Here is a 25,955-nt window from a genome sequence, read left to right as displayed (position 1 = left end):
ATCTGCTGTGTGATAGTAAAATACTCCTTGTGGCACCTAGATCAAAACCTCTGGTATTGTACCAAATATAAGAAATTAACAAATAAGCTTCCTGGATAGAACCGGTATATTCTTTGCTATATTTGATGACAGCTGGTTTGGTTCATGGGACCCTGGCTGAGAAGCATCCTTCAGTCTCTTGGCAATAATTCCTAATAGTTGTCATTGTAGTCTCCCTGGTGCATTGTGTTCTCTCAATCATCTTAAATGCATGTTCTCAACCATCAACCATACATTACATGGTCACACTGTGCTTAGAGAAGCAGAAAGAAGATGGACATGAGATGAACAAAAAAAAACAATTGTTTTATGGATCTGACATCATAACCCATGAGTTTCACAATGAGACAAAAGCAACATAAATCATACCTGAGAGTGGCACTAATACCAAATTTTTGGATGATCTCTCACGTATAAGAGGATGACCAAAATGGGGTAATTGTTAAATTAATTAAATAAGGAGACCATTGGCATGATGTGGCTCTAATCCTGTGGTGACCTATGTAAGGTAAAAAAATCTAAGCCTGGAAATGCCTCGAGGGTACAAATCATAGTGCTAAGGACAACCAATCACAAACAGTCAACCAGGCTTTTAGCTAAAGCCGGTCAATAGGTGCCTTACTCTGCTTCTGTCCTTTTTCTACAAAAGCCTCTCCCTGAGCTCCCGTTAGCGGAGTGCTTTGTAGCACTTCTAGTTTGGTGCTGCCTGGTTTGGATAGATTTTTCTTCACATAAGCTCTTAAAAAAAAATCTTCTAGATATAAAAGAAAACTGCAAAGTTCAAAAGTCTTTATGGTATGTCCTATTTGTGTGAAAAAGGAAATAACACATACATTGGTACTTAGGCATATATATATATATATATATATATATATATATATATACACATATACACATATGTGTGTGTGTGTGTGTGTGTGTGTGTGTGTGTGTATATATGATCCTAGAAAGATTCCTGAAAAACTTAAAAATTGTCACTGAGAGTGACTGAGAGTCATGGGAAGAGAAAATACTTTAAGCTTCATACACTTCTATATTGTTTGAATTTCTACTACATACATTTTTGCAATTAAAACAACTCCATATGACTGAAAGAGTACATACAAGAAGTGGAAAAAGGTGAAGAACCCACATTTTGCATGTACCTTTTACTAGCTATGTGGCTTTGGATAAGTCACCTAAATTGCAACAGATTTGTTTTGACATTGTAATTTGGACATAAAACATTACTTGTATACGATTTAATACAGTTAATGATGGTGGTTCACGGTAAATCTGGGAAATCATAACACACAAAAAGAATTTCTCTTCTGTGAAATGTAGTGAAAATGTAGGTTCTGGGAAAAATAATTTTTTTTTAATAATTTGGCAATGGCCTCCGAGAGACATGCTCTTTTGTGCAGAGTATGGGGTAAAAAGTAAAGGGTGTGCTTAGCACTTCAGCCTCCCTCCCTAGAGTGTAAGGCTCTAAGGTTCTAGCAAATGCTGTTGATCTGACCTCGCAGTGAAAGGGAATAGATACACTTCTTTCGTAAACACTGGGATTGGGGGCGACCAGGGTCATGGGTGATCTTTTCTTACCTGCTGCCCCGGCCATGTGCTCATCCATGCTGAGCAGGAGTTCCCAGGCAGCTGGCTGGATGTCTCCATACATCTCTTCTGTCAGAATTGGTGCTGCCTTGATTAGCAGAGATAAAGGAGCAGGTGACAGGCTCATCACCTGGGAAAAGATGGAAATCACATCTTAAAGTCATGGAAGCCACTGATTACTGTACTCCTCGTGAAACCCAAGTACCACTTCCCTTCCCTGCTTTTCTTAAATGACCTTAAAATACTTTCTAAAATGATGGCATATTTATTGGCATGGTGTATGATAAACTTCACATCTTATTTGTCGATGTGAAACTATGAAAGATACTAATTTTATCATGCTTTCACCACAAAAAATATCTTGCAGCTATCGAAGGAATAAACTGTAGAATAAGCTCTAAGAGAAAAGAAAGACTCCAGCCAGTATATCTTTGTGTTAGTAGATTTTTAAAGCATCCTGTTTTCCTTTCTGTTAGGAGCTAATGGTCCACGGCAATCAATGAGCAGCTTCTAATTTAGAAAGGAGTTCCATTCAGAGAGTTAGTTTTCTAAGCCAGTAAACCTGGATGACATTGTCCCTTTGAAACATTGTATATTGTGGTTATTGCCCTAGATTATGCCACAAAAATCCTATTTAACCTATTTATTTCAGATAATTTATTTTTTAAAAATTTTATTTACTTATTTTTGAGTGAGAGCTCGAGCGTGAGCAGGGAAAGGGGAGAAGGAGAGAAAATTGCAAGCAGACTAGCCACTGAGCACGGAGGTTGAGGCAGCGCTTAATCCCATGACCCTGAGATCATAACCTGAGCCACAACCAAAAGTCAGATGCTCAACCACTGAGTCACGCAGGTGCCCCCATTATTTCAGATAATTCAGGTGATCAGTGTAAGTTGTGGACAGTCTAGGTCTTTAACCACTTTGAAAACTTTCCAGAAGGGGCACCAGGGTGGCACAGTTGGTTAAGTAACAGACTCTCGGTTTCAGCTCAGGTCATGATCTCGTAGTCGTGAGATGGAGCCCCACATCAGCCTCCGTGCTCAGTGTGGAGTCTGCTTGCAATTCTCTCCCTGTGCCCCTCCTGCTCTTGCTGTCTCTCCCTCTCTCTCTCTCTAAAACAGAGAAATAAATCTTTAAAGAGAAAAAAACTTTCCAGAACAACAAGTTATTTTTCACAGGAACCCCCTCTCCCACCTTGGGGAATGTGTGTAATGATTTAGACCTTAGGTTGTAATAACAATGTAACAATGTGTCTTGCACTGGATAAGAAGATAAGTGTGTTATCTCTCTCTTTTTTAAAAAAAATTAACATATAATGTATTATTTGCTTCAGGGGTACAGGTCTGTGAATCATCAGTCTTACACAATTCACAGCACTCACCATAGCACATACCCTCCCCAGTGTCCATAACTCAGCTACATTGGAAAGAACTCAAAAACATGGAGGCTAAAGAGCATCCTACTAAAGAATGAATGGGTCAACCAGGAAATTAAAAAAGATAAGTGTACTATCTCTTTTAATCCATGCAATAATCCTTTGAAATGGGCCTAGTGTTATAATCCCCACCTTATTTATGTATGAGGCAGCTAAGACCAAGAGAAATTAAGTGACTTATCCAAGGTCCTAGAGCCAGAGCGGAAGCTGTGGGATTTGAACTCAGAAAGTCACATTCTAAGAGTGGTGAGCATCACAACCACATGCTGGTGGGGGTTGGCTCCATGGAATTGGGAGAGTGGGAGGAGGCATGGTTCCAGCCGTGTCTCTGTGGAAGCTGGCTGGCTAACAAGAAGGGGATTTTTTGGTTTGCACCCTTGGTAGCATTCTTCCCCATCAATTAAAGGGGTCTTCATGCTAACTGTGCTGAGCGGCACTGGATGTCTCGAGCATTGTAAATGGGCTATCTGGCGCCCCCTCCTGATTACAGCTCCATGAATGTTTCTGATCCAGCTGTCAGTACCTGCAGTCTGATGTATTTTAGCATTCCGGAGTCCTTCTTCCCTTCCAGGTTGGCCTCTGAAACTCTCTTCTTCAGAGAAGGTGTCCGCAGGCATGACTTCTCTGAACACTGCAAAGAATATAAGATAGGTGACGAAGAGTGTTGCCTTCTCTTGAAAGCCAGCAACGCTGTTTCCCCCCAAATTTTCCAAACAACTGTCTTCATTTAATGGGAGGGACGACGTAGGCCTTGTAGGCCCATACCTTCCGAAAGTGGTAAAAACAATTAATTTTGGAATGAAAGGGAGCTCAGGGATCTTTGGCTACAAACTCCTCTTTTACCATGATGGAAACTGATGTCCAAAGAAGCGGAATACCTTGACCAAGTTACAAAGCTGGCTGTGAGCAGAAGTCAAAAAGGACGAGGACCTTTTGATTTCCATTTCAGAGCAAGTTATATTCCATGAAGCTGTTAAAAACACACATCTTTTTAAAAATTAAGTCAGTTAAAACCCTCTCTCATAGCCCCTTTACAGGATTGGATGATACACATTGGGCATTTGGTCATAGTAGAAAGAATATATTTGCTAAAAGAATGTTAGGAAGTAAAAAATAAAAGAGTCATCAAGAAAGTACAGGTTCAGAGCACTTACTATCTAGGCCCGAGTTGTAAGGTAAAATGGTTTCCTTAAAAAAGCCCAAATCCTCAAAAAACAAAAAACAAAACCACACTGGTCTACAGGAGGCAGTAGCTCTTTTTTCAGATTGTTTCCTGAACCAGGGTCCAGAATAAAACTGACTTCTGTATAAGCACGGAGGAGATGGCTTTCTTCCTCCAACTCCCTAAATGCCAAGGGATGGCGGGGACAGAGCAGCTGAGAGAATGATCGGTCCTAATGGTGACAGGCTGTTGTTTATTTATCCGGAGTCTTGATTCCCCTAGTTGTGCACTGTGGGCTGTGCAAAGAGGGAATCCATCCTTCCACACACAATAAACGCTCATTTGTTTTTCCAGTTCCGTGTCAATGAAACACTTTCTTCCTCAATGCTGAGGAAAAAACGGAACTCCTTAAGAATTCTGAACAGAGTTTCACAGTGTTATAGGTGGAGATATTGGAAAAGAAAAGACAAATCTAAAAGTACACGAATGTTCCAAGAAAGTCTTTCAAAACTCTGACAGAAAGACTCAAGACAATGCATCTGGTGAGTGACTGGTATGTAATGAACTTTTAGAATGAATCTACTTCGAAAAAAATGAATCTGAGCTCTTACTGTGTTTTCTAAAGATAAAAATGTGGAGGCACATACTTAGGAACACATATCATTTGAGGAGATAAACCCTCAAATGATGCATTGCATTTTTTTTTTCTGTGAATGTATAAACAATATACAGCAAGACCCATGCCTGTTTTGTAACTTGGAATCTGTTCTAAAATCACATGGCAAAATAAAATAAAATAAAATAAAATCACATGGCAATAATTTTCCATATAAATGTAGGTGTGTATTTAACATCCTTTTTAAAAAGTCAAGGTATTTTATTTTATTTTATTTATTTTTTTAAAGATTTTATTTATTTATTTGACAGAGAGAAATCACAAGTAAGCAGAGAGGCAGGCAGAGAGAGAGGAGGAAGCAGGCTCCCTGCCGAGCAGAAAGCCCGATAAAAAGTCAAGGTATTTTAAAAGGGGCATCTCTCTTATTCTATTTATAAAACTATATGTGCAAATTTCAGAATGCTGGAAAAGACAGAAAAACTTGGAAGAAAAAAAACAGAAACCCCTATAATCCTTAACCAGTGATAGCTGTTATTTTGTTCCTTTCAGACTTTTTTTCATTTTGTGTGTCTTAGTACAATGGTGAGGATGTCCTATATGTAGTGCATAATTTTAAACAACTCATTTTATTAGGATCCTGTGATGTTTCCCCCAGGTAACTAGATAAGATTTTCAAAATAGGATTTAAAATATGATTTTCAAATTTTGTTAATATTTTACCTTTTCTTCTCTGGCTGGACATTTTATCTTTTTCAGGGTTACTTTTGAACAATATCTCTTGGTTAAATTATAGGTTTTTTAATCAGGCAGATACCAGCTTAGAAGAAAAAGGGTGAACATTCATGTTTGCCTCTGACACTCTGGGGAATGTAGGATTCTGTTTAATCTCGTTTACTAGGGACAGAAAGTATATGTCAAGCTTCTCAGATATCAAATATTTGGTATTCATGCATACTTCCCTAGGATGCATGATGTGTTCTGGTGCCTCATCATTGTTAGGATGCTTGTGTTAGAGGAAAGGGAAGGGCTTTCACTCTAGGGTGATGGGCTAGTGATTCTTCGAGTGACTTGTTGAGGCTTGAAAGATAGGTACCAAAGATGCATACTTGTGTGATTGGCACTTGGATACACTGTGAAAGTCCTCAAGTCCCTCTACTGGTGTGACCCCTAGTCAGACTGACAAGCCTAATATCAGTTGCTTCTTGGCTTTTATAACTCGATGTAAAACTTGGCCAGAAGAGAACTAATTCCTGGATGCAGGAGGAGGCTAGTTCTGAAGGCATCTTTTGTTACTAGTGTTTCATGGAAGAGTAAGAAATTTCATTGGACTATGAGTTCCCTATGCTGGTTGGAATTACACATCAAGCTGGGACATGTAAAGAAACCCAAGACTAGTAATCCAAGACCAAAGGTCAGAATGTATCACCAATAGAGGATGGCATTCATTATTGAGTCAATCTACCAACGGGAGGCAGCTACACAGCCCCAGGAAGTGGCAGAGATCCTGGGGCATGCTTGTTGTGGTCTGGTGTAGACCTTGGACCACTGACATTTTCTTCTTTCTGTATGTCTTGGACATACATTCACCATATTTGGCTCTGTGACTTCTCTCCTCATTCTGACCACTGTTGATCAAATTTGTAATCCAAAACCAGTCCTTTGACTGACCAGGGCTTTATCCAATGATGTTTGGATCACAAAGAGAAAGAATGGAGTCCACCAAACTTCTGTCCTATGGAATTAAGGGACACAGAGTCTGATTCATGTAGTGATGGGTGCTGGGACTGAGAAATGATGATGCAACCTAGAGATTTTCAGGTCACATACAAGGTGAACAAACACAGGAGTTGTTGGTCAGAGGACAGAGATGAGGAAGAAGACGGAGATGCAGAAAGAAGTACAGGTGAGAAACTAGGCTGATTCTGATAGGGACAGCAGCTTTGGTTCCCATTCCTTTGGAGCTTGGCTCTTGAGGTTGGTCCTTGGTTTCATGAGATTCTGCTATGTCCTTTGAAGAAACTAATTATTTGAACAAGTTTCAGTGGGTTTCTTGCAATAAAAGATTATTGACCAGAGAGACATAATAATTATTTTAAATAAAAAATTAATTTATTCATTTAATAATTCAAGAGTGTTTCTTATGAGTTAACCAAATGCCAGGAACTGGGCTAACCTTTGGGGATTTGCTGGGGAGCAAAACTCCCTTGATGTTTGCCCTCATGGACAACGTATCTTACTAAGAGAGACGGATAATAAACAAGCAAATGAAAAATCACGGTAAGCATTAAAGTAGACAAATGCCATGAATGAGGAAGAATTGTGGAAATAATATGGTATTTTAAAATTCAAGAAACCTGGGGGTGCCTGGGTGGCTCAGTGGGTTAAGTGTCTGCTTTCAGCTCAGGTCATGATCTCTGGGTTCTGGGATTGAGCCCCCCACATTGGGGCTCCCTGCTTAGTGGGGAGTCTGCTTATCCCTCTGTCCCTGCCCTGCTTATGTTCTTGTGTGCTCTCTCTCAAATAATAAAATCTTAAAAAATAAAAAAAGGGATAAAATTGAGAAAACTAGGGGCGCCTGGGTGGCTCAGTGGGTTAAAGCCTCTGCCTTCGGCTCAGATCATGATCCCAGGATCCTGGGATCGAGCCCCGCATCGGGCTCTCTTGTCCACGGAGAGCCTGCTTCCTCCTCTCCGTGCCTGCCTCTCTGCCTACTTGTGATCTCTGTCAATTAAATAAAAAAATAAAATATTTTTAAAAAATTGAGAAAACTAGAGTCAGTTTACCAAGCACTCTGGGAAAGAGATCTTCCTGGAAACATATTTCATGCCAAGAGAAGTCTAATTATTTCCCCAAAGGTAACCTAGACCTTTGGGCCTCACACATCTTTGACACGTGAATTTGAATGGGGAGACATTCTAGCAGATGAAATCAAGACCTACAGCCTGGTTTTGGTCTCACAGTAGTGTTTTCCAAAGCTTTGGAAAAAACATTAGTCCTGCAGGAAATCAGCTGGCCCCTTGCCACTTGCTTTGGCTTCACAGAATTTACTGACACTGTTCCCTTTTTTTCAGGCACGTATCACCTTGTACCCTTTTAACCTTTTTGGGTGAAAGGAAAAAAAAAGTTGTTTTATCTACTCCTTTTCTTTCATCAGGAAGCACTAACTGAAAATTTACTCTGTTTAGAACATGGCATTGGAAAAGATACATATATAAAGGAAAAATGAAAGAATATTTTGGTGAAGGTAATATATAGTATATAAAAACCCCTCAAGCTTGGAAGTGCACTAAAATAGACTAACAGGATGTACAGTGTGTCTCTGAGCATTGAAATGTAGATTAGCAGATTGATCAGAGTTACATTGGTTACAAAATGTACTAGCTGCCACAAATATATTCTGCCATAAAAACCAATTCAAAAGGAAACAGGAATGAAATATCAATTGCTCATAAGGATCAATTTTAATCAGAATCACTGCTTTTATTCTTGATTTATTGCCTACTCTGTTTTCAGTATGGCTCTAGAAATGTGGGCATTGTTCATTTATGTGACAGATTCAGCCCAGGAAATGGAAACATCATGAGAGAACAAAAAAGAGCTTGCACAGGAGGCTGGCATTTTGAAAATAAAATGTTTATTGCAGCAGACTCAATGCATTTTTTCAGCTCTTCACCTGCATGACTAATTTAAATATGTTAAGATTAGAGGCCACTTAACTCTTGCTTTACTTTCTCTTTGCCTTCCTAAACTGTAAGCATGCCTAAGGTTGGCAAGCCTCTTCTGCTGCTTCCGGCCAGCATCCCTGGTGGGCTAGGGGCAGAGGGCACTCATAAACTAGACAGCCCACTCGGCTGGCCGCTCAGTCCTTACTGTCCCTCCACTCTAAGAGAGGAACTCTGGCAGGTACCGCATAGGAAACAGTGTGCAAGACTTCCCCGGAAGTTTATAATTAAGTGGCAGAGGAGAAGCAGGGAGATAAGGGGCCTCATTTTGCAGGCAGATTGATCTTTTAACTCTCAGAGCTCTCCACCACTCACAGGATAAAGACTAAAATGGATATGGATTACAGGTGACGGTATAGTTGGAGCAGTAAGAAATCTCAGAGTATGTATGATGAACAATGAACATTAATTCCAACATACGTGGTTTTCTCCTAAAACTAAGAGAGTTTTTACTTAAATAAAAATATATCTACATATCTGTATACATATATACACACATGGATATATGTACCTATATGTTTCTTTTTATGACATCATTAACAGTTCAGGAAGTTACCCACGTTGATCTATTCCCAAGATTTTCCCGCAGATATGTGTAGTCTGAATACCATGAGATACAATAGAGTATCTCTGATACTCTAATAGAGATTTAAAAAAAAAAAGCTCTGGATTTGATATTCCATATTTCTAAATAAAAGTCTAGCTAAGTATGTTACAGATGTGAACTGTGACAGTCCCATCCTTCCGAGCCTCCAATTCTTCATTTGTAAAATGATGAGTACAGTATCTCTTGCACAAAGTTTATAAGAATCAAAAAGCACTTTGTCAGTAACACAGGTATGTATCACTGACAAAGTCCTTTCTTATATGCTTTGAAAAAAAAAATACTGAAAGATCCTATCCTGGATCTTTCATACGTGTGCAAACAGCACACTTATGCATGAAATACAGGGTTTTTTTTTTTTTCTTTAGGATCTCTTGTACTACCCCAAATTTCTTCAATGAACTGTATTATAATTAAAAAAAAATTCCTTTGTGAGTGCTAAAACATTACAAATTGCTGCATGACTCAACTGTGTATTTTTTGTTATTGCTCATATTCTCCAGTTGCTTGATTTGAATTTTATGACCCTTCCTCCACCCCACCAAACCCAGCTTGCAAACTCCTTAGGGGAAGGATCCTCTAATTCTACTTATTTACTTTTTACTTCTCCCAGTGTACCAACAGCAGGTGCACAATGAATGCTCACTGAAATGAATAGGTATTATATCAAAATCTCTTTGTAAAACCACTTGTGAGGAGCAGCTGCAGGGGCAGCCAGCAGCACGGGGTCAGGCGTCTTGGCCATCATGCCTATTCTGGGGCAGGTGGGTGACCCAAGTCTTTCCCGGCAGGACCACGGCAGCCCTGGTTACCGTCTTCATCTCCTGCCAGCTCAGCTGTTCAGTGTACTTGTCAAGAAAGAGCAGCTGAATGCTTGGAAAATGTAAGAGTTTCTTTAAGGAGATTCCTTTGCTCTGATTTGACCTAGATTACTCTATTATTTATCTGTGAACAATTGGGCCATTTATTACTTATTCCTTAATAAGAAACTTATAAACCATGTCAGTTTCCTATTACCGCTGTAATAAACTACCGCAAAATTCGTGGTGCAAAATAACACAAATGTATTATCTTACGGTTTTTGAGGTCAGATCTAAAATGGATTGGCAGGGCTGGGTTCCTTCTGGAGGCTCAAAGGAATCATCCATTTCTTCATCTTTCTAGCTTCTAGCGGCTGTCCCATTCCGCAGCTTATGGCCCTGGATCACTCTAACCTCTGCCTCTGTGTCCCATCTCCCTCTCTAACTCTGACACTGATACCTCATTTTTCACTTATAAGGACCTACATAATGACAATGATCCCACTTGGATAATTCAGAGTAATTTCCCCTTTCAAAGATTCCTACCTTATTCCCTCAGGCAAAATCCCTTTTGCCACATAAGGTAACCTATTCACAGGTTCTAGAAATTAGAATACAGACCTCTTGGGGAGACATTATTCTGTCTACCACTATGACCCACTCATCACCCACACCCCTATGAATGCATATTCATTCCCAGAAATAAAACAAAACCTGGGAAAAGATACCACGTATGCTCACGGATACGAAGATAAAGCACCTGTCTTACTTTGTTCCCCTTCTACCTTTGTTCAAAATCACACAGATCTGTAACCTGATTTATACACCTGCGATGGACTGCAATTTGTATTTCCAGAGAGAAGATTGCTGGGACATCATCTTCCCTATCAGAGGCATATAACCAGGTGATGGTTCACTCACCTCTTTTTGTTTCTTGCCCCGGAGAGCCACACTGCTGCTGCTGTTACTCTCCCGGAGGGAGTCCACGGTGTCTCCGTAGAGCAGCTTGATGGCTCTGACCAGCCGGGCGCAGGAGCGGCTGTGGTGCAGGTAACAGTGAGGGTGGCAGTAGTCGACGTGGGTGCAGATGAAGCTCTGCTGATTGCACAGCAAGATCATGACCTGGAAAACACACGTTCCCGAGACTCAACCAGGTCATCAGCGTTGACACCATGGTGAGTCACTGAGTCCCTCAGGAAAGCAAAGGGTTACAACTCTTTATGTACTTGGCCTCTTGGCTCTCTCCATTCACACTTGACAGAAGGAGATTTTTGGAACAAGAAAAGGTTAAGTGACCTCGAAAAGCTTAAACCAATTACAATCGAGCGTTATGATTTCCCAACAGTTTCAAATGAAGATTCTAAACTTAAACCACCTTATTTTTGCAGCTTGTGTGTTGTGGAAGGAGTCAGGAAGAAGAGCAGTGACTCGTGAGAAATTCTCTGCCAAAGGATTTGGCTGGCCTTTGACAGTCCTGGGATATCTTTAACTCCAGCCAACCCATGTGGAATTGAAAACACTTCTGCTTGTTCTACCTTGGCCTATAACCTTCAGCTGAGCCTGAACCTGACTATAGAGCTTCATTTCCCCTCTCTACAAATTAATTTTTCTCCAGCTTTTCAGCCACGCTAGCTCTTGGGGCTTGATCCGGCTCAAATCCTCCCATCACCTAGATTTCCCAAGTGGGATTCAAGAACTCAGTTGTTTTAAAGTATCTGGTTCTTTTAAGATAAGGAATGAAGACCTTTGAGTTTGTAACTTCTGAAGTTGCCCTCTGAAAAAGGCAACAGTATTCTAGTGTCCACAAGGCTAATTAAATATCCATAGAGTAATCTTCTGAATGCATCCATCCTTCATGAAACCAGTTCCTACCCCAACACCTAATCTGTGAGAGACTGTGTGCCATACTGGATGGAGAACATAAAGTAATTCTACGTGGACAAGGCCAATCAAACCTACTACGCAGGGCTGCCACATATTTCCTCAAGAATAAGAGGACCTGCTTACTCTGAGGCAAAGAAAAAATAACAATAATAATCAACTCTATACTCTGTCAAACTCAGATAACAATATCTCACACTCTTCTAAGTTAAAAAAAAATAGGTGTTGTCTGAGCAGAATATCCAGATCTCTCTTGAGATTCAGTGAACATCCCTGCTATTCCTGTATATACTGGTGTAAGGGAGGGTACATATAAGAACTGTAAGGTTTCCCTTGTTTTTCTCATATCTGGCTGATAAAGAGAAATACTGAGAAAACTTAGCAACAATAACCAAAACCAAATAAATACACAAATGACCATATGATCAGACTTTAGTTTATCAAAGATTCTGATCTGGTACAATATCTGGGGTGGAGGTGACCTAGAAATCTGTATTTTTAAAATTATGCACAGGAATGTCTTTTAGGTAGAGTTCTAAGATGTTCCCCAATGATCCCACCTTCTGGTATTAATGACTTCGTGAAACCACCTCTTGTTGAGTATGGGCTGCCCTAGTGACTTACTTCTAACCAACAGAATGCAGCAAAGGTGAGGAGATGTTACTTCTGTGATTAGATTGCATAAGATGCTGACTTCTCTCTTGTTACCAGACTCTCTTTTTTGGGTTTGCCATGTTGGAAAGGTTCACAGAGCAAAGAAATAGGGGTGGCCTCAGGCCAATAACCAGCTAGAAATTGAGGCCCTCAGTCTAACAGTTCTTGAGTAACTGAGATTCTACCAACAATCACATGAGCTTGAAAGCAAATTCTTTCCCAGTCAAGCTTTCAGATAAGACCCCAGTCCTAGCTAGTACTTTGGTGTCTTGTGAGAGAGCCTGAAGCAGAGGGCCTAGCTAAACTGTGCCAGGATTCCTGAGCCATAGAAACTATGAGTTAATAAATGTGTGTTATTTAACATACACACAACTACATTAATATATATATTTGAATATATTTATTTGAATGCATAAGATTGCATTTAACCCAGGCAATCAGGACTTGAAAGACAAGATGTGGAAAGGGTGTTGACTGATGTAAGCACAGTGTGGGTACATGCCACATTTCTCCTTCAGGCATAAGCAGTCAAGGGGGCGGGCAAAGCTTTAGGCGATTTCATGAGAACTGGAAGATCAAAATTGGAGTTCAGAATTGCCAATGGGAAGAACTGAGTGGACAGTAGAGAAGGGAAGTTTGGAGAAATGAGACTTGGCACTTGCCTTCTAGGCATTTGTTGATTGAGTAACTAAGCAGCCAAGCAGAAACCAGCTGACAAGCAGAATGGAGATTTTGGTAGTTTCACTGTGATGAGGAGGTAAAATTGGAGTTTCTGACCCATCAAGACTGGGGGCACACCCAAACTCTCACTGGGAACCTTGGAATGCTTCACCTGGGAGGTGTGTGTTGGGAGGGTGGGAGGTGGCTGTGAGGGGGGGTGGATAGCAATACATCTAGTCAAGTCAACTTCGTCCTTGATAGGACTGTGGTGATCTTTACTGTATAGGGTGAATCCTCTCTGGAGGGAGATAGCATCATTGGGAACCTCTATAATCCCATGTTTTCTTTTGTTAATTAATAGTCTTTGTTTTAGAGCAGTTTTAGGTTTATAGCAAAATTGAGCAGACTGTACAGAGAGCTTCCAAACACCCCTTGCCTCCACACATGCACAGTGACCTTCATTATCAACATCTTCCATCAGAGTGGTACGTTTATTATAATCAGTGAATCTACACCGACATGTCACTATCATCCAAAGCGTGTAGTTTACATTGGAGTTAGCTCTTGGTGCTGTACATTCTATGAGTTTTGACAAATGTATAATGGCATGTATCCATCATTGTGCTTCCACAATTTTTCACCCACCATACCTGATAGTCAATGAAATCACTAGGCATATTAAGGAACAGACTAAAAGAATATAATAGATTCATATATTAGAGTTAGCAGTCATGGATTTTTAAATATGTATGATCAAAATGAAAATTAAAGAATATTGTAACTTAATGGTAATGAACATAGGATGTATCAAGTGCATGATACAACTAAATTTCCTAAGGAACATCTATAGTTTTATATATAATATAAATCTTGATATAGTATCTATATCAAGAAATTAGGGAAAGAATACATGTTAAACTCAAGGAAAGTAGAAGGAATTAATAAAGGTAATAGGAGAAATTAACAAAACAGAAATCAAATATCCCCCGAATGACAAACCAGAAGCTGATTTTCTGGTTAATAAAACTGAGGTACTTGTGGCAAGACTGATTTAAAAAAAGAAAGAAAGAAAAGATATAACCCATGAACACTGGAAATAATAAAGGTACATCATTGTAGATCCTACAGAATTCAAAAGGATTTTAAGAGAACATTATAAATACCTTTTTGCTAATAAATATAAATATTTGGATTAAATTAACAAATTCCTAGGGGAAAAAAATATTGTTCAAACTGCTCCCAGAAGAAATAGAAAATCTGAATGGTCTGAATCATCTTACATATGTTGAATTTATAATAAAAATCATCCCTCAAAGAAACATTTAGATTAAGATTTCTACTTAAAGAAACAACACTGGCTTACACAAATACTTCAAGGAAAACTAAAAAGCATTACTGAAGGAAATCTAAATGGTGGGACATAAATTAATAGAGGGATAGACCACTTTATACATTAGAAGATTCAATATAATAAAGAACTCAATTCCTCAATATTAAATGATGCTTATATTCAATATGAGGCTTTATATGATTTTATAAATGATTATGATTATGATTATATGATTTAAAAGCTTTCTAATAGAAACTGATAGGTGAGGGTACCTGGGTGGCTCAGTCAGTTAAGCATCCAACTCTGGATTTTGGCTCAGATCATTATCTCAGGGTTATGAGATCGAACCCTACACTTGGCTCCATGCTACGTATGGAACCTGCTTAAGATTCTCTCTCTCAAAAAAAAAAAAAAAAGAAAGAAAAAGAGTCTCTCTCTCTCTCCCTATCCCTCTGCTCCCCACCTCCTGCTCATTTGTGTTCTCTCTCTCTAAAAAAAAAAAAAAAAGGAAAAGAAAATTGACAGGTGACTTTAAATGGAAGTGAATATGGCCAAAGACCAAGCCACCTTGAGGAAGAACAAAGTTGGAGGATTTACCCTTACATGAACCAAACCAAAGCATAACACAACACACTCTATAACATAAGATATCAATTATATGCATTTCAAAAACAGACAAAACTAATCCATGGTGTTAGAAGTTAGGATGGTTGTTACTGTTAGGAGAAGGTAGTGACTACTAAAGGGCATGTGTAGGGCTTCTAAGGTATGATAATGTTCTTGAACTGCTGGTGGTTACACAGGCCGTCACTTTGTGAAAAATTTTTGAGCTGTATACATAGGTTTTCTATGCTTTTCAAGATGTAGGTTGGACTTCACTAAAGAGTTTACTTTAAAAATAGCCTCAGAGAATCTCAAAATTAGGTTCTAGGGGTCAGCCAGTTGTGAAGACACAGCACTGTAAACTCTGAGGAGGGTCATGTACCAGCCAGCCCTTACCTGACCCTACCAGGAAGTCAGATGAAAATGAGAGGAGATGGTAAGGAACATACCTAAGATGGGTAACAGTGCAGGCAGTACTCTGCTAGGTGTGGATCTGATGTTATGCTTCCTTAACTTTCTCATTCTTTCCTCCTGCCCAGCTCAAACCTTCAACTCTAATCCATGCCTAAAGTTTCCATGAAATCCCCTCCTGCCTATGACCTCTGAAGAGCCCTTTGAGGTGTAGCCTTTGTTGTCTTAAGATCTCCATGTTCTGGTTTACCATCAGATCTATACAGATACAAGGCTGACGCCATGACCTTGCTCTTAGCATTTGTGGTAACCTGTAGAAACCTGATGGTGATGCTTCTTCTGTGGTACCTAGGCCGTCTTGGTCAACAACCTGACCTGATCCCTCAGGGTTTTCCCTGACTTACATTGACCTAAAAGCCATCCATAACAAAGAAACTTTGGTTTTAGTTAAGTTTAAACTGAATACGATCCAACAGAATACCAATCCTGTGAGAATTCAGAGGTTCAGCTGAAGTAGAGGCCTACGGTCGGGCTTTCTTTCTTTCTTCCTTTCTTTCTCTTTCTTTCTTTCTTTCTTTCTTTCTTTCTTTCTTTCTTTCTTTCTTTCGATTATTTATTTATTTATTTATTTGACAGAGAGAGAGAGAGATCACAAGTAGGCAGAGAGGCAGGCAGAGAGGGAGGGGGAAGCAGGCTCCCCACTGAGCAGAGAGCCCGATGTGGGATTTGATCCCAGGACCCCAGTATCATGACCTAAGCCAAAGGCAGAGGCCCAGCCCACTGAGCCACCCAGGCGCCCCGCCTACAGTTTTTCTTAGGGGCTAAATTGGGTTGATGGTTTTCGTATACCCTTTTGTCCTCACTCCATCGATTTTCTCAGTGCCAAAAGAAATTGATCTCAGGTATTTCTGGGATTCCTACTTACATGAAGCCATGACATGCTCCTGTGGTAATTTTCTTCTGTGCCAGCAGTACTCAGTCCCTCTGGCTCGATGCTGGGCTCACTTGCACTCCAAGGACTCCCTTCTTCAAAAAAAAAAAAAATGCCAAGAAAGGTTATATTGTTTGGTTTCCCTGGAGAGCATGTTGGTATGGTAGAGTTGCCCATGCTTTTGAATCCTAGGGCAGACTACCATGGCCCAGTATGTTAACAGGGCATAGCACAGACTTTAGTGGAGGAATGTTAATAGGAGCTGTTCCCTTCACCACCAGATGAACAGGCAATTGCAAAGACATTTATGATCTCTGTTATGGTGGCTTCCATTTTGAGACATGGGAGCCAAGAAGAAACAGAGTCAAGTCCTTGAATTGCTGAGATGAGCAAGTTATCAATTATGTGTGCCCAAATCCACTCCAGACTGCCCAGACCTTGCAGGTGTAGTTAAGTAGGGATACCAAGCAACCTGCAGTGGCCGTAACTGTACTGCTCTCTCTTCTGCTGCTGTGACTAAGGCTAGTGTCATGCTCTCAACACCCCCTAAGTTCGCCATCAGAGCTAGATTAAAAAAAAGATGGTTCCTCAAAAAAAAAAAAAAACAAAAACACAAAAAACTAAGGGAATTTATAAGCAACTGTGGTCAATTGTGGACAATCCTTGACAATCCTTTTGTCTAAACTCTTCTCTGTGGAAAAGTCTGGAGACATCTCTCTCAGGAATTTACTACATTATCTACCATACAAGAAAGCTTTGCCCTCAAATCTAAAAGCTTTCCTGGTCATGTCTGTGATAAAACCATGCCTCTGGGCTGCCTATTTTGATTCATCTGGTCAAGCTGAACTAACCAATTCAAATAATTAATTGAAATATTTTCCCCCAAAACTAACTGTTGACATTCTTACAACTTCAGACCTGCAACAAAAGAAATCACGGTTTTTTTTTTTTTATTCTCTCCCAAAATAACCTGAACCTTACCTAATGCATAAATTAGTTATTTTCAAAGGTGAGGGTGGATAGGTGTAGAAATACTTCCCATTTTAGACTCTCTTTAATTAGATATACTTAGCTTCTATTTCAGTAGACTTGATTGATAATTTATCTGCATTTACTGACTGACTTCTGAAACAACTTGCCAAGAAGGGAGACTTTTCTATTTTGCTCCTTACACAGGCACAGAATGGCAAAGAAAATGAACTTTAACTTCTCCCTGGTAGCTAAATCCTAGGTAGCTGGTGAGTCCTGTTGGCATACTTGCATACTCTTTTTCTTGCTAGTAAGATGAGCATCAGACTCATCGGACTAACACTTTTAGAGATTCAAGAGTCTCTTTGGATCCTACAGGGACAGCCTTCACCTCCAATGCTTTGATAGTATATAGAGCTCATGCTCAGGTACTTAACATACTTTATAATCAACCCTTAATTCATCTTCAGAGCATCCTTTCAGGGTAGGCGAGGAAGAAATAGAATTATTCCCACTGAATAGTTGGAGAAAACAAACCCCTGAAACATTAACTGACTTCCCGAAGGTCACTGTCCGGTCTTGCCATCCATCTCTCCTCTCTGACTGAGACTTTTGTTCTTTTTACTGTGAAAGAGATTTTAAAACACAGAGGACCTTTAGCTAGCTGCCCCCAAGGGAATTTCTACATTTTGCTCTCAAGGCCCTCATCACAAGAATGGATGCACAAACATCTGGATTTCAAAAAACTGTCCTGCTGTTTAAGTCTTTTCTTTCCCTAATGTAAACTCTCTCTCCTCACTCCTCAAACTGTGGCCTTGAAACAGCAGCTTTAGCTTCACCAGTAAACTTGTCAGAGGCTCCCACCCCAGACCTTGCCCAATTAGAATGTGCATCTTGACAAAATGCGGATGACCTGTGTGCGTGTTAAGGTTTAAGCTCTAACATCTAGCATCCTTTAAGCCCTGCTCTAAAGGATGGTATGGTTTGCAGACTGAATGTGTGGTCTAGCCTGTGGCCCTGCTCTCCAGCTCCTGAGGTGTCAAAAAATGGGCTTCAGCCCTTTTGAGACTCAGGCCCTGTCTTCCTACCCCCCACGTCCCTGTGCACCCCACTCCTCTATGTTACCTAGGTCAGTGACAGTGTCCCTGCTCTGGGACAGCTGCAGCTCCTCAGCCTCGGACTCTGAGTCCTGCCGTGGTAACTTGCTGCTCTTTAAGCTGCCGACCCGGCGAATGCTGGACAAGGAACCCCCCTTCTTCACCTGGAAACTGCGGGTTCCTTTAATCTGGAGCAGGCGGGAACCTCCTATCCTGATCTTCCTGCTGGGAACTGTATTGAAAGAATAAAATAGGGCTTTTTCCCCCTTAGTTTTCCCCAGCCAGTGTTAGATCCAGGCTCTCCCCAACTTGTCCCTTAACAGCCTCCTCTCTGTTGGCCAGGATGAGCCGCATGTCTGGACAAGGAGCTTCTCCCCAACCCCGTGTCGGGCAGATTGTTAGGCAGGCAGGATGCTGGGTCCACCAGGAAGGGCTGGTACAGCTTCTTTCTTGGACACATAGCTCATCAGTGCTGGGAACAACCTGCTCTCTTTCCGGCCCAGGGTTCACAAGCATGAGTGTGCCCTTGTAGCAGCATGATCTCGGACTGTTAGTACATTATTATAACAACATTACTTGATTCAACAGAACCACAAACCATTTGTTTTTGTCTTTCTTTTGAAATGGGACTTGCAGAATTATGGGAGTTATGCAAACCCCTTCATGTAAACCCCTTCATTTTGGAATACCTCATTAAGGAAATAAAAACAAGAGGCGCTTCTCTCTCCAACAGTCAGCAGTGGGTTCCGCTCAGCTCCTCAGCAATGGCACTAAAGGATCTGTTTTCACTGGTGTGCTTTGGGTGAACATGAGTGTGAAACAGTTCCATTTTCAGTGCACCTAGTGATGTCATAGCATCCTTCTTTCAGGCAAAAGGCTGGGTGGGATGTGAGTCCAAATGTTGCAACACCCTGAGCCAACCTTACAGTCTATATGTACCATGAAGAACATGCATTATTCATCTTTAGTGTTCTGGAAAAAACAGTCATCAGTGAGGAAAATAAAAGGGTAAAAGAAACATGTTTAAACTTGAAACTACTTTTTTTTTTTCCCAAAAGTATCTTTATTTCCCATAGTCATTTACACTCCTACATCCTCCTCCTTTGGAGACTTGGTGTTGTCACACATTGATTTGGTAGGGCCAGGATATAAAAAATTTTCAGAGCTTAGTCATTAAAAAGAAGGGGCCATTATTTTTTGTAAGATACTCTTCTTACCAGAACAAGATTTCTTGTGAATTATTTAAGGCATGGATATTAATATTTTTAAAAGTTCCAATCAGGAAGATTGCATTTTAGTCTTTGGTTTCTCACTCATAGGAGAGTGAGTATTTGACTGAGAGAGATGGTGCAGTGCTACAAGATGATAATTAAAGGTATACTTTCAATGCCATATAAAGGAGCCCAGAAGCATTCCTGTTGAGTAATGTGCAATGCTTAATCTCTGATTTACTCTCGTGATTGGGAAAGCTTAAAATGATCACCATGGAGCTGGTGAAGGCCTCAGGGAGCTCCCTGAACACATCTGGACAGAATTTTACAGCTGGATAGAAATTCTGGCAGCCCGGCCAGATAAATTCCACAAAGACTATAGACTATCATGCTCCATTTAAATGATAGCACAAAATTCAGCTGCTGCATTTTTCAATATTATTTTTAGGCTTAATTGAGGCTTTAATGACCTACCTGATATACATCTGAAATAGGATAGTATCATCTTTTAATGACTACTAATGCAATCTCATGTCTAGATAGACTGGAAAACAGAAAAAAAGTTTGAGAGGTTTCTTCCTTTTTCCTTTTTTTTTTTTTTTAAACAGATACTCTCTTGCACTCTTTGCCTGATTTCATGATACCTTTAACCATAAAAATTTGGGAAAGTAACCCCAAATTAACGTGACTTGAATGAAATTCAATTTTGAGAACCTAGTCTACTACCAAAGATAATTGGACATATCCTGCTGGGCTAAAATCAGTGTTCAGAATTATGACATTGATTATTTACAAAAGACACAGCAGTTAGAAATCAGATTTGATTTTGCACCTAAAAACCTGAAAACCAGCATTGAGTGTCAGCTTTTACCTCCATGACAACATGAAATACAAAAAGTGAATACGGTATGAACATGAAACGAATACATCTAAGTTGGATAAAACATCTTTTTCTCTTTTCTTTCACCTCACATTGTCTCCATTAGCAAGTCCTGCTAGCTCTACGCTTTGAAATTTCCTAGGATTCTGAAAGCCCCATTACTTGTTCCCTGGACTCGTGTAACTACCTCAGAGCACTTGCTAACTCCTACTCCCACAGCTTGACTCATCTTCTCAATACATAAATCATAAATACGCGTATTATCTCACCTTTCTAGTCAAAACCCACCAACGACACTCGGACATACACAGAATTAAATTTCTAACCATAGCTACAGATCCTGTCTATTTGCCCTTTGCCTACCTATCTGACCCCATTTCCTGTTGGTCTTCCAAGTCATTCTGCTGCCAGTGTGTTGGCCTCTTTGCCCTTCTTGGAATGCTCCATGCTCACTCCTGCATCAGAGTCCAGTTCCCACTGTTGTGTCTGCTTGGAAGACTCCTCCCCCAGCCCTCGGCATGCCTGGTCCCTTCATTTCATCTAGGTCTCTGCTCACTGCCACTTTTGGGGTCCTTCTCTGACTACATCCCTCCCATTCCAGGTCACTACCAATTCTCTGACCTTCGTTTGTTTTGCTACATATCATTTGTCTTTATTTGAAAGCCTAGTCTTTAATGTTACTCACATCATGAACTATTAGCTAATAAAAGCTAAAATATATGTGGGAAATATTTCTTCCTGTTCATTGCTGAACTCTGGGAACCTGACCTGGCATACAGCAGGTGCTCAACAGATGATCATTGAATAATCAGACACATCTTGGTGTCTGTATTTTGGAATACCCATCTTAGTTTGTTTTTTGAAATGTGGGTAAAATGATGTGGCAGACCTTGCTTGGGGATTTTAGGCAGACATTTTTAGTTTAAGGATTATTTCACATTTGTTTTCCCTGGCAGAATCTGAATTGTCCTCAGGTTGTTTATTTCAAGGATAACATTTTTAGCTTTTATAAAAACAGATGGTATAAAATTTTAAATGAAATTTTAATAATCTCATTTAGGAGAGTCCCCCTGGCTTTAGCAGCTGGTATCAACTTATCAAAGGATTAAGGAATATTGAGGAATCTTCAAGAAGATTTTGGCCAACCAATAAAGGACATTTTATGAATATGTTCTCATTTTATTTATAGTTTCACCTTTCTGTTCATTTATTAACCAACTTTCATATATTAACATAGCTGTTTTATGAAGAGAAAATATACTAAGCATTTGTGTTTTTGAACATCAAAGGAAATTTGCATAAATAGTCATGAAATTAAAGTATTCTTAAAAATTGATTTGACAAAAAAAATTGATTTGACGTTTTATTTTTCTAGATGGTGTAGGATTTACTCTGCTTCAAGTTTAACCATCTCTGTATTAGGAATTTTTATTTCAGCTACTTTAAGCAATAATTAGCATAATAACTTTGAATTGGCAAAAAAATCCCCTTGGGATATGTTTAAAAATGTAACTTTTTCATATGCAGTTAATGTTATCTAAAAAAGTAATAGTTGTAAAAATAGTGACTTGACAATTCTTCATGCTCAGAAATTGTTAAGACTTGGCTAATAAACTCTTGTCTCACCATGAATCCAATACAATAGAATGATTATTTGCATTTTAAAAATATTATGACAATAATCTGACCTTAAAATATTAAAAAATTTTTCCAGTGTACATCCATTCCTTAGAAGATCTTAAAGATTTTATATTTTCTCTATCTAGGGCTATTCCTTCCTGGAATCATTCATTCTTTCAGTTATCCAACATTAATTGAGTCATTTCCTATAGGATACCAGAAAATACATAAATGCATTAAATTGTCTTTGACTCTTAACAAATGTACTTAAGTTCTTATAATCAAAATTCATTAGAAAAACATTGAAGGGCGGTGGGATTTAAGAAATAGCCATATCGATGGAGAAGTTAACTTTAAGGAGTCCTTGAAAGCAACTTAAAACTTGTTAATCTTTAACTCATATTTAGAATTTTCCACATGGGTTCTAGTCTATAGGCTCATGATATAAACAAATAACAATTCTTTATTTTATACCAATTTTTAGGAGGTACTATGTACCAGGTACTATGTTTATACTTGGCTTACATTATCTCAATGAAAGCTTTCAATATCACAATGCTGTAGGTGTCATTAACCTAATTTGAAAGAGGAGAAAACTGTGGCTTAGAAGGTAAGTAACTTGGACAAGGTCATACAACTCATTGCTATAGCTTACCATTGTAAGATGTAGTTTTTTCACATTTATAACACATCGGAAATTGAGATTTGTCTTAAAATTGATGCCATCTTAGGATCACTAGTGCCAGAGAGCAATTGTGACACATTTTTTATTGTTTCTGTCCATGTGACCATCTAAAGCATCAGCAACAAAATGTGCAGAATGATGCCAGTGTCTTAGCTTCAAGGAGTCAAGTAGAAATAGGGTGAGGGAGTGTGCGAGGTGGTAAGTCAGATGTGTTTGGCAATGTTCTCAAAGCAGTGAGTGAGTGTGAGGGTAGGCTAGCTTCATACAAGTATTTCCATCTTTATTTTACAGATTCATTTAAGAAATGACGTGGTGCGGACAGTCTAACAGCACAAAGGGCGTTATTCTAGAGGAAAACATGGACACTGACAATGCTGAGTTGAAAAATGATTAATAAATTTGAACCTGGAATTGAAGATCATTTAGAAAAACTTTAACCAGTTTATTCTATTTATATATTCCCTTCTTTTGGCTGCACAAGAATGATATGCATGGGTAATTAAAATCTGCATCTAATTAAGTCTGAAAGTCCTCTTTCAGTAAAAATGAAACACAGACTAAATGATTAAAAGCTATTGCATATGAGCTGAATGGGAAGTATTTTTTCTTTCTTATTGGCATGTGAAATAATGGTTCATCTGACAAGTAACCAATGGCATCAGTGGGATATGCAGAGTTGGTGAGCTGGAATTAGATCCGGAAACTTTTCAGACCGTTGTGTCCAGCTCCTAACTAACAAGGTTTCCTACCTCATTAAGTGGACACAGTACTGTATGTAGCCAACAGTTTTGGACTTCTTTAGGTATATAAATCTATAGTGTGGATCCCAGGCCAAATATCCTATGAGAGACACTGAAACATGAAAAGAATTCTTGCTTTTCCATACCTTTCTTCTCCTCAACCCCTGCATCTGATTTGAGGGTGTGGCTACTACTGTGGAGGGAATCTTTGGAGTCTTCATTTTCATCCAGGACCCCCGCAAAGCTGATCTTCCTCTCATATCTGTGCCGGTCCAACTCAGGATCCAAACGAAGTCTACAGCTCTCCAAGTCCTGCAATGTTAGTGAGGAAGGTGTACATGAACTTTGGCATCTCCTTAGCACTGCATTGGTCTTGTGGAAAACCTCCTTCCATTTTGAATTGTACCCAGACGAATTTGCACAGAGCCAAACACCTCTTTCTATAATGCCAATTTCATATTGTGGCCATGAAAGATGTTTCTTGAATTAAAGAAAAAAATTCTTCCCTAACTCATCGATTTTCCCTTTTCCTCATGTTTTATCTTTGAAAAGCACGCACCTTGTTTCAAATCTAGAATTAGCTTCCTCGGGGTGCCTGGGTGGCTCAGTGGGTTAAGCCTCTGCCTTTGGCTCAGGTCATGTTCTCAGGGTCCTGGGATCAAGCTCCGAATTGGGCTCTCTGCTCAGCGGGGAGCCTGCTTCTCCCTCTCTCTCTGCCTGCCTCTCTGCCTACTTGTGATCTCTCTGTCAAATAAATAAATAAAATAAAATAAAAATCTGTTTAGAATTAGCTTCCTCACCTTTTAACACTTTGTTCACAGTTTAAACTGCATTTTTGGCATTTATCTGTTTATTAAATGATCATACATTGATTACTGAGAGACAGAATAGGAGCTTAAATATCAGACTTGGAGGCAGAATAAAGCCCCCCAGCTCCCAAGAGGTCCATGCCCTCACCCCAGGAATGGGTAAATATGTTACTTTTACATTGCAATAGGGACTGTGTGCATGTGGATTTAGCTTAAGGATCTTGAGATAGGAATTCTGCTGGATTAGTCAAGTGGGCCCAGCCTAATCACACAGATCCTTAAAGCAGAAAGCTTTTCCAGGCTGTGATCAAAGGAAGATGTAACTATGGAAGAAGAATGAGAGAGATATCAAATTACTGGCTTTGAAGACAGAAAAAGGGACCATGAGCCAAGGAATGTGGGTTGCCCAACAAGATGGAAAAAAAGGCAAGGAAACAGAGTCTTCTCTAGGAGTACAGTTTTCTTGATAACCTTGACCCTAGCTCAGTGAAACTCTTGTCAGACTTCTGATTTCTAGAACTGTAAGGTAGTATGTTTTTGCTGTTTTAAGTAGCTAAACTTCTGCATAAATAGAAAATGAGTAAAGAAGTGATATTGGAGTTTTGTTGTGAGTATTTAAAGGTAGCTCAGCAAACAAGTGGAAATGGGCAGTTCAGACTTAAGAAGTTTCATATGTATATGGCGTGACTAACATAACACAATTAAAAAAAAAAAAGAAGTTTCATATGTGAAGTCCAGAGGCTCAAAATATGACCAGGCATTGGAGGAACTGCTTCCTTCCTTCCAGAAGTACAAGAGGAGTCCCATGACTATCTGCTTATGAACAGTATGAACCCATACCCTAATGTAAGCCTTGGAGAGGGAATGTGTTTGGTTGGAGTTTGGTCAATGAGGCCCCAAATTGAAAACGGACCTATTCTGTGAATGCAGATTTATTCAATCAGAAGATCATATCTGTAAATCTGTAAAACAATTTTGGAGGACCTGATAAAGGGAAAATATATAAAATGTTGATTTTATTTCTATAGAGCATTTTTCCTAAATATGACCTAAGTCCTCAGATTCATATAGATATGGAAAACAAAAACATTTTTTAAAAGCCCATTTTGTACCAAGATAGAAATTTTATGGTTTTAATTATTATTAATAAATGAAACTTTTAAAAAAAAGATTTATTTATTGGACAGAGAGAGAGAGAAAGAACACAAGCAGGAGGGTTAGATGGAGAGGGAGACAGAATCCCAAGCAGACTCTGTGCTAAGTGCAGACCCTGATGTGGGGCTCAATCTCACAACCCTAAGATCATGACTTAAACCCAAACCAGGAATCCGACACTTAACCAATGGTGCCACCCAGGTGCCCCTAATAAATGAAACTTTAGACTTTACACAGTATTTCTTCTTTTCCTTTTAATTAAGAAGAGACATTATACTTTGGTACCAGAAAATTAGATCACATCTTGAAAATAAAGGAACTACATGGAATGCATTTACCATTGTCAAAAAA

General features: G+C 39.4%; 1 protein-coding gene across 7 annotated transcripts in view; it reads right to left on the bottom strand.

The window, feature by feature from the left end:
• The window catches only part of UNC80 (unc-80 homolog, NALCN channel complex subunit), a 239,001-nt gene that overhangs the window by 92,756 nt on the left and 120,290 nt on the right, over positions 1 to 25,955 (bottom strand). For 5 of the 7 annotated variants that reach the window (XM_047721936.1, XM_047721937.1, XM_047721938.1 and 2 more), the window contains exons 26-31: positions 23,787 to 23,952; positions 18,533 to 18,736; positions 16,433 to 16,533; positions 10,890 to 11,090; positions 3,588 to 3,695; positions 1,621 to 1,759 (exon numbers count right to left, since the gene is read on the bottom strand). In XM_047721936.1, the coding sequence (XP_047577892.1) occupies positions 1,621 to 1,759; positions 3,588 to 3,695; positions 10,890 to 11,090; positions 16,433 to 16,533; positions 18,533 to 18,736; positions 23,787 to 23,952 (919 nt within the window). The remainder of the gene's footprint in view (positions 1 to 1,620; positions 1,760 to 3,587; positions 3,696 to 10,889; positions 11,091 to 16,432; positions 16,534 to 18,532; positions 18,737 to 23,786; positions 23,953 to 25,955) is intronic. The other 2 variants (XM_047721941.1, XM_047721942.1) reach the window with 1 other exon arrangement.

The sequence above is a fragment of the Lutra lutra genome, chromosome 3 (genome assembly GCF_902655055.1).
Source record: "Lutra lutra chromosome 3, mLutLut1.2, whole genome shotgun sequence".
Classification (NCBI taxonomy): Eukaryota; Metazoa; Chordata; class Mammalia; order Carnivora; family Mustelidae; genus Lutra; species Lutra lutra.
The sequence above is the reverse complement of the archived record's forward strand: the minus strand, read 5'-3'. Positions and strand labels throughout refer to the sequence as shown.